The sequence below is a fragment of the Crocodylus siamensis genome, chromosome 12 (genome assembly GCF_052110815.1).
Source record: "Crocodylus siamensis isolate JL-2025a chromosome 12, ASM5211081v1, whole genome shotgun sequence".
Classification (NCBI taxonomy): Eukaryota; Metazoa; Chordata; order Crocodylia; family Crocodylidae; genus Crocodylus; species Crocodylus siamensis.
In genome coordinates this window covers 1,739,668-1,752,201 of record NC_143406.1, presented here as the reverse complement: position 1 = coordinate 1,752,201, position 12,534 = coordinate 1,739,668, and the positions used below count along the sequence as shown (strand labels likewise).

Below are 12,534 nucleotides of genomic sequence, written 5' to 3'. Positions count from 1 at the left end.
CAAGCAGTAAGGAGCAGCATTCAGGATTCGGAGAGTAAAAGCAGTGTCCAGCAAGAACAGAACATTGATTCTGCAAGGCTTAGGAAACGACTGTATTGACAACCAGGTTGTGACCCTGCAGCTCTCTTTGTATGAGCCTGTTTCCTTCTGTCACTGCAGCTCCCATGGAGCTAACTGTATTTAAACTAAATAAAGTCTGAGGACTTTTCCTGACAGGAACAAAAGCAGACGGAATGCCTTTCACCAGGCTGGAGGTCTGTTTTACATACTGCATGAGGAACAAACAGCACTATGTTTGTGGACAGACTGAATTCTGTCCAGGTCTGATTTTTACACTGCATGAACATCTGTGCACTGAAAGTGAAATTTAGTAGGGTGGCATTAATTAGAACAAAAAGATAGAAGAGAATCACCCTGATTTATGTGAAGGACTGAGTTCTCCATGGCTAGAAATTCCAAAGCTGCTCTCAAGATTATAAAAAAACCTCTAGGAAATGATGGGGCTTGGTGCTCACCTACCCAATGGGCCACATGAAATCCTACTTTGTTAGTAAAGATAACCATTAGATGCTCATATGGAGTTTGGGGCTAAAGCCACCTCTTGGCTACACAGCACCAAATTAAATCAACTGGCTGTACTTTGCTATAAAACGGAGATGGCATTACCCTTCTACTAATGCAACAACCAGACGGGACACTGAAAAGCTAAAGAAACAAAGAGCTTATTTTTGACAGATATGAAAGACCTCGTGAACCAGCTGCTTGAAGTACTACCCCATTTCAAAGGACAGACTCCGAGTTTGCTTTTTTTCCTGCATCATTATAACATACAGTTTTTCAGTGCAAGGACACTTTGGGTCCCTTAGAAAACAGGGACTTCTATTGCTTTTTGTAAGCATAACAAAACATGAACTTTTAGAATCTAGCGACTCCCTCCAGATTTTAAATGTTAACTCTTTGAAAAAAATGTACAGGAAGCTCTGGCTCAGGGGCCGGTTTGTACCTCCGAGGATGAAAGCTTCTCCTGCAGAGACCTTAACAAACATTCAACACATTTACGGCCACGTAACTTAGTGGCCAGAAAGTGATTTTGTGCACGGACACTTACCTTAGTGATTTTAAGGAATTTGGTGGGGTCCAGCACTCGACTGCTCTTCGCCCCCTGCACAGTGTTCCATCCGCCTTCATCTACCCTCTGGACACCTGCACAATCAAGTCAATCACAATGTCGTTACCGCAGCACGGATGGTTCAAATGCATCGCAGCCACGTGTGCAATCCCTCCCTCTGCATCCCATGCCAGGAAGTTACCAAAGCAACAACCGCCCCCCTGAGACTCCCTGCACAACTCGACTGTGTGGGCTTCAGGCAGGAACCAGAGGAGATACTTTTCCGATGAAAATGGCACAGTTAGGCAGCTCATTAATTGTTTTATAATCTTTAGCATGAAAGGCTCCTGGCAGAATGTTCTTCCGCGCTGGGTCTCAGCCATTCTTGTTTCCTATTTGGTTTTATTTTTTGTTTGCCAATTGTTTCATCTCGCTTGCGTTTCTCTAACAATTTGTTCCTCTATGTTAAACTACTCTCCAAGCTTGTCTTCTCACCAGCCATTTTAAACTGGAGACTATTTTAAAAATATTTGTGTTTTATTTCTATTGGTTGAAGGCTAAGACATGAAAGAAGGCTCTGTTAATTATAAATAAAATCAGCATTTGTATGGACAACCATGATCTGCTGGGGAAGAGGCAGCATGGTTTCAGTCAAGGGAAATCCTCCCTCACCAGTTTGCTGGAGTTCTTTGAGGGTGTTAACAAGCGTGTGGACAAGGGGATCCAGCTGACCTAATGAAGCTGGACTTTCAAGCTTTCAACAAGGTCCCTCACCAAAGGCTTTTAAAAAACCTAAGTTGCCACAGGACTGGAGGGAAGGTTCTTTCATGAACTGAGAGCTGGAAAAAATATCCTGATCCTGATATACTCACCACTCTCTTACTTAACCTGCTGGGACTGGCCAAAGCAAGGAGCAAACCGTAGCACTAGTATAAGAGAATGAAACGAGAAGGGTCTGGCACCTGCTGTTAAGAATTAGGGCTGATTTTGGGCTCCTCTCTCAGAAAACCACTACCATCTCTCGGTCCATCTTACTGGCATGCTAACTCTGAGGCCTGATAACAATTTAAGACCAGACGTACCATGAAGATGGGCACTTGATGCCCGAAAGCTTGTCCAACAGTTCTCCCACCTATATAGCTGGTTCAATAAAAGACAACACAAAACATCCTTGTCTCTAGGACATTTCCTGGATCATCATGGCTACAACAACACTCCAATCCTCCTGGGACAGGTTAAGACACACTTTTTCATATTGGGTTGTATCTTACTCTGGGAATCATGCAGTAAAATGCTATGCTCTTCAAGTAGGGATGGCAGAATCAGACTCCTACACAGTAATTATATTTCTAAATCTCTGGGACACTGAAACGAAGTGAGTATCACCATACCCATGTGGTACTATTACCATTTCATAAATGTGGAAATAGAGATAGAAAGACATTAAATAACATGTGCTGGGAATCTGTGGCAGAGAAGGCACTGGAACCCAGACTTGCACAAAACCTTCTTTCTAATCTTGTTACTTTTCTCATCTGCCATCACTTCAGCAAGACTTTCCAGAACTTCTGGAATGGTGAATGATGCCTGAAACTGCTCAGGTTGCTCAAAAGAAGTACTACAGGCTTTCCAACCATCTCCAATCTCATCCCTGTTCATGATAAAAATCCTTTGATCACTAAGGATCAGTAAACACAGATTTGCCCCTTTGTATAAACTATCAGGTATCTTGCAGAGAAATGGGCCACTAATTTGGGTAATACATACCTGGCCTTCTCTTCTCTTTGGTCATGAGTTGCTGGACCTTTCTCTGTTCTTCCTGCTCTTCAATTTTTGCTTCTTTATGAATCTGCTCAATCGTCTTAGGGCCTTGATCTGCTCTCCGCGATACCCAGTTGCACTGTGAAGGCAGTAAACAAAGGTTTAAAAGAGCTCTAGGGCATTGCCAGGGAAGTCTATTAAGAGATTCCTGAACAAGGTAAGAATAAGGCATGCACTGTTCGACACATAGCTTCTCGGTAATCCATCACAACCCTTAAAGTCAGCTGCGTGCAATCTCCTGCAAGTATCATCAGTGTGCCAAGTCTGCTAGGCAACAACATGTGGGAGGACATTTTCAGTAGTTCTCTCTCCCCCCAATTGTGGGAAGACAACAAAATTAACAAGAGAAAAGTGCAGGAATAAACTGTTTTAACTGGAGACAATGATTTATTAGCTAATCTTAACAGCATGACACCACGTATTTGTTTCTGTTACAACATGGGCAGGGAAATTTTGTTTGTTTGAAAATTGCTCCCCCCCCATGTTGTAAGAATAATGTATCTGATGAAGGCCAAACGGAAATCCCATGGAAAGTGGTAGAATTTTTGATACACAAGAACAATTTAGGTGACTGATGTATTCATTAGACCCTTAAACCTGTACAGGTTCACCTACCCCAAAAATAAATAGCTGAGAGAGACGAATAAAACTTGCTTATTTCCTGACCTAGTTACAATCTGGTTATAATTTGTGAATATATTACTTTAGGCTATGCATATATGCAGCCTTAACTCTGACTGCAGCCAGGGTAACGATAACAGTACACTCAGGGCAGTGGCTGTAAAACCCACTCGGGACCTTGGGTAAATATGGTGCTGCGTTTTGGGCTGCCACTGCCATGCTGCTCTCAGAATTCAAATGTGCTTGTTTAAAGCTAGCTCATATATGTCTGCACAAGCTGCAATCCCACCTTTGAATACAGTATACATACTCTTAATTATAAACTAAAGCCTTGCTTATGTAGGAATCATTAGACTGATTACAACATGGGTAGGCCCCAACCCACACTGCTCATTTTGGCTCCCTTCAAGTGTTCTCACTCAGTGTTACTTCTACAGTTTAGAATGGAATCATTTTCATTAAGTCTGGCCAAATTTTGAAACATATTGACATGCGCGGATCCAAAGGTAATTTGTGTCCTCACACAATCGAGTTAATAGTATAGCAGTAATCAAAGTAACTAACCACGTTCTGGGTTTTCTAGAAGTGCAGACTGTTGCAGTTGTCTTCTTGTAACAAGTGGGGCACATTTTTGTCCTGCTTTATAGACAGCTCCCTAGCTATCTTTTTATAAGCAGCCTGGCTGATCATCTTAGGTCTCTGTGTAACGAATACCCAAGACGGGTGTCAGTTTGGCTCTGGGCACTCTGTTTCCTGTACAGACATTACAAGACAGCTGTCTACACGTTCCCAGAATATACTGATACACAGAGGTGCAGCAATGCAGTAGGCACAGACACACAACATGTGACACAAACTCAGGTTATGGGAGGAAGAAAAACCTACCCTGTGGACAAAGCTCAGTGGAGTCAGTTGTAATCAGGTCAGATGAGCACATCAAAAATTGCTTACAAGAATATGGCTGCAGTTTATACTGCAGACAGGGCCTAAACATACAATGCAATTAACCTATCCAACTGCTGATCTCTTGGCCCTTTGTAAAGCAAGAGAGGTACTCTATCTTTCAAAGGACCAGGGCACAGATCTTTCCGGTAACATTCCCCCATTACTGTAATCAAGGAGTATTACCCTCATCCCAGAGACACCCCATTACGGCAGTGCCAACGACCATGCTTTTTGTCTTCTTCAGCGGGTACATACCAGCCTTAGGTCTATGACATCCTGAAGCATGAACCGAATTCTGGAGGACGTTTTCCTCTCTTTCACAATCTTTTCCATCTGATTAAAATACTGGTCCATACGAGGCTATAAAAAGAAACAAACGTCATCAGAATCCAGGAGGAAAATCAGAACGCTTTCCTACCGGGCAATTATTTTGTCCTCTAGCATTCTTTGATCACTGCTGTAATACACTATATTACTGGGAGTTCTAGACCTGCTTTTGGGCAAAACATGTATCGGGTTCTGCACAATCAGGAACTCGACTTGTGTGCGCCTGAAAATGCGCAGTATGAATCATGGTGACTTCTGTCTTACTCACTAAAAACCTTCAAAAATCCATTTTGATTATGTAGGCAATTTCTCACAGATGCACTGTGAAGCCTCATCATCCCTTCAGAATGTAAGGTGATCGATAAAAACAGAGCTACCATGAACTATCTGGAAAAATGCCATTTTCAAAAGCTTACAGCTTGGCCAAGGCAAAACCAGGTTTACATTCTTTACAGAGGACTTTATTATGGTCCAACTTCGCTATGCAAACCATCAAGTAGCAGCCCTCACCCACGTTGCAGTAGAGCTGCTTTCATAAAAGGAATTGCAAGACTTAAAAAACAACCAAAAAACCACTCAAAACCATCAGAATAATTTTCTCTCTTATTTTTCTAAAAATCAATTAATTTTTGGTCATCAGCCAATCCTGGAAAATTTTGACCACCAACATGCAGGTTTCCAAAAGTTGAGCGACAGAAACCAGAGATTCAAGAGGGAATTTCTCCAGCAACTTTAATTATAAACACCACTAGCACTTTGGCAGTAATGAAAATATATAGTAAAATATGGCCCCCATTATTATTTAAAAAAATAGGCACAAAGGCACATATTCAATTGTGGTTTAATGACTCCAAATAAAGGAATGAATCTGTCTCAGAGAATGAACACAGATACACGATCAGGGGAGAAGACAACAGAGACACCTTAGGTGTCGATTTGAACTGAATCCAGCTCCCACAGTGTCACTGGCAGGAGGACCTTTATTGTCTTCAGGGGAGCAGGTGAGGGCCTTGGAGTGATGCAGTTAGTGTGGGATTAGACGGTGTCTTTGATGCTTTTAGTAAAAATAAAGTAAAATAAAATAATGTTTACACGGATTGGTAACATGCTGTCTGACATTATTTCTCTGTTCCCATCGACACTCCACACTGGCAGTGCCAGAGTTAACCAAGACATGAAGTGGCAGAAAATAGCAGAACTGGCAATCTCGCCAGAAATTATGCTTTTCCTGTACTCAGTTAAGGACAAAAAACGAAACAGTATCTACAGCTAATCTAATATGACCTCAGTTACAGCTCAAATCAGATACTGTTCTCCAAACGTGTGGAGAAAATTAATCTTTCCTTCTGTCGCTTCTGCGCCTATACCAACGATTCAAACTCTTTAAAAGTTAATACTGTAACACACTTTTAAATGAGCAAAATAAGGTTTCTAAACATGGTGATTAGCGTTTTAACCGTGCCTTTTCTAGTCAATCTTATGCAACAAATCTAAAAAGCTGTTTCTCTTAAGAATCACTGTAAGGATTAGGATTGGTTTCATTTGTGATCCCTTCAATCCACTGAGCTGTAAAAAGAGCTCTCTTCTAAGAGCAGCTGAAAACAATTAGCTCAGTTTGTTTCCAGAGTTTGGTCTGATTGAGTCCTGGCAAGCAAATCCAAGTGCCTTTTTCACCCCTTGCCTGGCTTGTCAGAAATACAAGCAGCCTGTAGATGCCAATGGAAGTTCAGCTCATACTTGATACAGCAAATTAAGTTTTCATCTATTGGAAAAGCAAGGGGGTGGGGAGGGCAGACAGTGGATCAGTGCCTGAAATGTGCACTTACCATAAGGCAGCTTGCGATCACAACACAACACAACACAACAGTAAGATGTCAAAGAAAGCAATACCATCAAGAGATTTGTCTCTACCTGTGACTGCTGTGATTATGTGAATTTTAGGTCAGTTAATGTGTCTTGTACATTTTAACATAAACAATTCAACATATTCCCTTTTGTAATGAACTCCACAGAGCAAAAAAAATCAGTAAACGTCAAGATTTGTATTAAGTTTATCTATTAAGATTCCATGTGAAAAAAGAACACACAGTGGCCACTTTTAGTCATTTCCAAATAACCTACAGCCTAAGTAGCAAAAGGAATTAAAATATTTCAGGTAATGCTTAATGTAGCAATCTATGGGACCCCCTACACATTGTATTTATGCCACAAGTATTCTATTAATTGCAGCATAAAGTCAAGGGTGCTACATGTGCACCCAATTTGAGGCACCAAAAAATGGCAAAGCAGTCATAAAAATGTTCCACATCTTGTAGAACATTTTTATGGCTGGCTTGCCTGGCGTCTGAAATTGAACATGTGGAATAGCTGAGGCTACCCCAGGGCAAGAGCTGACAATCAGCGGATTGCTATCCCTAGACATTGATCTGAGGGCACCTGGCTTTCATTTTGCTGGAGCAGGTCGAGCTAGGGATCCTGATCTGGGGCTCCCCCTGCCCTGGCAAGCAGAAAGGGTGCGATTTGGATCTGATCCCCTATCCCAACAATCACTCCTTCAACGCTACACACGGCAGGAGGCGCGATTTTGGGATTGGAGATCAGATCCCACAGTACCTTTAAATGAACGTATGCCAGGGGCCTACACGCAATCTTTTTAAAAAAAAAGGAAAGGGAAGGAATGAGACAAAATATCCACAGAAGACGGCATGATTTCATACAGCATGATAAAAAGTCCTACGCCAAACAGCCTGGAATGACAACACCAAGGGCACAATTTTTCCTTCTTGCAGAGAAACTCTCACCCTGGACACAAGACTCCATTTTACCTTTGCTTTCTCAAAGTCCAAGTCTTTGCCAATGGTTGTCAGCAAGCGGCAAAGGCACTCCAGGGACTCCTCATCGTGGTTCTTAAGCAGCTTCACCACACAGTCATGCATGATGGCCTCAGTCAGCATTTTCAGTTTGAAGAGCTCGCCAATGAACTTGATGTTTCCAATGGATCTCCGCCGAGCCTTGTCCCTGGCCTCCTCTAGCTCATCACGGAGCCGTGTCTTCTCTTCTGACTGCAAAACACAGGAAGTTCTAAAAAGCATGCTTGAGGGAGCCACGCTAGAGCTAGGGATCCTGGAAATGCCACTCTCAGCTAGCTAGTTGGTGCATCGCACCACTACCCCAAATGAGGAAACGCACCACCATAAAGGCTTCAATTAATGTACAGAGGTCTTCTACAGCATTGCACTCAGCCACAGCACTGGAGGAAATCAAGAAGTCTCCAAGTACCAGTTGGCATAAGATTTCATTATCAGACCTCTACATTTCATGAAGAAACTTACAGCAGAAGCAGCTTCAAGTTCCTTCTGCTTCTTCTCAAAGACATCATCATCAGCTTTGTCCTTTTCAAACTCCTTCTGGCAACGATTCAGTAACAACTTGCGGAAATTGACTGTGCTCCCCGGCTTGTCTGCCATGGGTACTTTCAGCTGAATGCAAAAGAAGAACACAAGGAACAAGCCTGACTAAACCTTACATGCACATTTTTATGCACTCGGGTTACTTTTTATCATGCATTTAACACACAGTAACACCAGAGTATGCAAAGCAACTACAAGTTGTGGTTTTTTCAAAGTTTCCACTAGAATTCCAGAGTTTTTGAGGTTCATAATTCACAATAACCTGTTAATAACATTTATTTGACAACTTGCCAGCGTCAAGGCATAGAAATTTCATAGGATCCTTCTTAAGAGACATGATTTAAGCAAATCATTTAAAAAAAAAAAAAAAAGGATTATGCCCTTTGCAAGCATTCTGCAGCAATGGTACACTGAGACTGACCATTAACAGTGTGCTCTCTATGTAGTCTCCATGTACATTGTGAACATATATTACCAACTGTTAACAATTCACATACACACAGTAGCTAACTATTATCAAGTCTACTAATCTGCAGAGTTCATTTCATAAAGGTTCCACCTGAGGACAGCACGACACTAATGATAAAAATAGGGATCAAAACGTGAGGAAAATAAGGATCATTGTTCAGTCCTTTGTGGATAAAAACATGCTCGCGCTAAGTTGGGTGATTTTGTTCTCCCTTATCTGGCCAGAAGCTTTCTGATGCCTGAAATGACTTTCCTGGAGGCAGCTTTTTTTTTTGTCTGTGAGCGACAAAACATACTATTTCTGATAGGATTAATTTTCTCCATCACTACCCTCTCCTTCTGTCTTCCCTCCTCCTTTTCTATGCTTTCCACCCCTTATCCCATCCTCCACCTCCATTTTCCCCTCCGTATTTTCAGTAAGCACTGACTCTATTCAATGATTTTCAAAGTTTTAATGGCCGACACCAGTAGCATGACTGACGCTTAACATACGGGCAATTGTCATTCTGCCAACAGTATGACCAGGGCTTTCGGTCGTAGCCGGGTTGATCTGAGGACACAGGTAGGCAAGGCTCTTTGAGTACGTGTGATATCTTATTAGACCATTTATTACACTATTAATTGGTCTAATAAAAGATATCACATCTACTCAAAGAACCTCAAAAGCATGACCAGGAATTCTTGACTATATCACTGGTGTCATTCTATACCACGAGGATAAAAATCCTAATGTGTGATGGGAATCGTGTGGATGTGGCATCATCCTGTGTCCTTCAATGAATTCTGGATTTGTTGTCAATTCCACAGGGGTCTTAGACTGTATTATGTGTCAGTAATGTTTCTTTAAATCGCCACGTCAAAATGGCAATTGCATTGTCCTATAATACGAATGAGCACTGGAGCGGCTATAAAATATTACAATAATGTTCTGTGCATGTTTTCATTTGAGTCGGTACAGAAATGGGCCAGATACCTACTTTACAGTTTAAAATTTGCCTCAGAACAGACTTACATTATATACATCAACACACTGTGTCTATTAAGAATAACCTGCTGCAGTTAGTATAATACCTTTTTATATAAAGCATCATAAACAGTGCAAAAGAGCCACTATACATATAATTGAGAGCACAGTCAGGCATATACAACCATTAGCGATAATGAGGCTCAAGACAGAAAGAGTAAATCGACCGTCAGAGCTCGCGGAACTGGAAGTTTGAAATGTTTTTTTAATTGCAAGCTAAGCAAATTTGTTCTGGAAAGGAGTAAGAGAGCATGGATTTGGAGCTCCATAGCCCTGCTACCATGGATTGGTCCTTAGGGCTGCACTGCAATTTAATGTTCGATTCTTCAGAAGTGCTCAGTGCACAACAGCAACAAACTCTGCCTGCGAGGTCAGCACCGCTTATCTGACCGTCCATACAGACTATACAAAGGTGTGAACACTATTTTGTAATACAAGATATTCCTAATTAGACCAAGAAGTTCCATAAAAAATACTATGGAGTCTAATTTTGCCCCTGACATAATTCCATAATCTCCCTTTTTGTTCAGGGGAAAATTTACCCGCAGGAATTTCCTATTTGATGCCTGCTACTTACCGTTACAAGACATCTACACATGTTTGCATAAGCAACAGAGAAGCTGGGTTCATCAATGGCTTTCTCAAAGACGAGGTCAATGACTCCTTTCAGCCTCTCTTCTGTGTCTACCGTTAGGTCCGTTACTTGTTTCATTAGCTGATTGAACATCTGCGGTGTCAGCTTGTTTAAGATGCTTCGTACCTTGCGGAACAGCTCCTAAACAGGACGGGAAAGCAGTAAGCACTGAGCACAGAATACAGGGAAAATATATGATAGTGATCTGGACAATGAACTAATTTGCACTTTAACAGTGAACAGAAGAGCTTTTTAAAATACATCTTCAAGACGACAAGTCATAAAAAGAAAGTATCTCCCAGATCTGAACATACAGTACGATCCTCAGACAAATCCTTAACCAGAGATGCTATCTACTCTGTAGGAACATCGCGTCTTCGTGGTCATCAACAGTAGCGGATGGCTTGCTGGTCCGGCTGGCCAGGTAGTGCCTGCGTGGCAGTGCGGGATGCTGCACGGCGGTGCTCAGTCCCTACCCCGCCCACATGTACCCCCAGATGCCTACCCCGGCTTGGCTTATTCTTCACACTAAACCAGTAGTTCTCAACCTCATTAGACTCGAGACTCCTCTCAAAATTGACAGCTCTGCATTTTCACTTATTTTTTGACTACAAAAAATAAAAGAGCAATTCTTCTGTTGCAAAGAAATCAGAAAGACCACAGCAAACCAGAACATTTTTAACATTACAGATTCCCATTTGAAATCTCTGGGTTTAAGCTGGTGAATCATGACTGCACACCTAACAGTGCTAACACTGCATGGCGCTCTGCAGCCTCCCTGAAAGGATCTCAAGGCACCTCAGGGTGCTGCAGCACCCAGGCTGAAAATCGCTGTAATGAAAGTTCAGCACATTTAGTGAAAGCCAAGGTTTTGCACAACAAGCTTGCAGCTGGCACCAGAACAAAATCCCACTGTACTCCAAAAATATTCCAGTTTACCCTCCCAAGTCTGAGATCTGAAACTGTGTCACCAAGCAAACATCCCCACCCGCGGCGACTGCCCTCTGAAGGGGTGGGGCTGAAACCTACAGAGGAATTTCCAGATATAATGGTGTTGGCTCGGGCACAAGTTGGCAACAGGGAAACTCACAGAGGAATCTTAGTACTGCTGAGGCTCAGAACATACATGCAGTATGAAAGGGGATGAAAAGGCAGTTCTGTGCTAGGAGCTTCAAGCTGTTTGCTTCCAAAGTCAAGACAAAAATAGTCAAGGAAGCTGGCTGGAGAGAGGTAGTAGGTTGTCTGGTATTCCCTGTCTATACTCACTTGACACAACAACTGATACCATTTCAAATCTGAGTAAGATTAAAAACAAAAAATGAGGACAGAGGAGAGCTGTATTTCAAGCTGGACTTCAACAGCTCTGGGCAACATCCAGTTTAACAGCAGAAAGACCACAGAATGCCACAATAACAAGGAGAAACTACCATCTTTCATGTTGATGGGGGGAAAAAAAAGATGGATTAGCCACTGCGGAAGCTTACCCCAGAAATTCGCCAGCGCTCATGAGACGTTTTTAGTTCTCACCTGGGTCTTGATATTTTCTGGGTCCTCAGCTTGGCTGTCTCTTTTCAGGCTTGGCTTCCAAGCATTCTCTGCTTTCTTCAAGTGGACATCTTCTTTCACACACACAGTGATGATCTTCCTGGGCTCCCTTCTCTGGCCTGGCTGAGATCTCCTCGGTCCAACATTCAACAACTAGGACAAAAATATTCCTTATTATATCCCCTTTTAAACTCAGAGTTCACAATACATGCTCCAGTGCTCCAGTTAATACCTGCTGGTGGCAACACAATCGATCAGCAATGTACATGGCTACTTTTACATTTCCCTCTCAGCCAACGAACTAGCGTAGAGTTTTTCTCTCTTTAAGGCACACACACCAGACACATTCTTCTCCCAGGAAGCCATCACCACAACCAATATGCAATGCCTGCTGCCTATCAGACTGCTTTTTCTCAGTCCTGCAACACTCCAAGATCTTTGTACTCTGGAACTGGGTACTGCTGGCCACAACAAAGTCCCCCCAAATGGAAACTGTTTACTTAAGAAATCACTGCAAAGCATGTTTCAGGGCTAGGCAGCCCCTATACATCTATTTCAGACATACCAGCTCAGACTATTAAGTAATATTTTTGGTAAAACTATTAGCTCATTTTTAACTTTTCCACTGAAC

The 12,534-nt window shown here is 42.2% G+C and overlaps 1 protein-coding gene across 21 annotated transcripts in view; it reads right to left on the bottom strand.

Annotated features, from left to right (window-relative positions):
* Positions 1–12,534, bottom strand: part of EIF4G3 (eukaryotic translation initiation factor 4 gamma 3) — a 177,082-nt gene that overhangs the window by 18,826 nt on the left and 145,722 nt on the right. For all 21 annotated transcript variants that reach the window (XM_090023331.1, XM_090023337.1, XM_090023332.1 and 18 more), the window contains 7 exons: positions 11,886–12,056; positions 10,302–10,499; positions 8,155–8,301; positions 7,648–7,884; positions 4,751–4,855; positions 2,876–3,008; positions 1,109–1,203 (listed from right to left, as the gene is read on the bottom strand). In XM_090023331.1, coding sequence (XP_089879457.1) covers positions 1,109–1,203; positions 2,876–3,008; positions 4,751–4,855; positions 7,648–7,884; positions 8,155–8,301; positions 10,302–10,499; positions 11,886–12,056 — 1,086 coding nt within the window. The remainder of the gene's footprint in view (positions 1–1,108; positions 1,204–2,875; positions 3,009–4,750; positions 4,856–7,647; positions 7,885–8,154; positions 8,302–10,301; positions 10,500–11,885; positions 12,057–12,534) is intronic.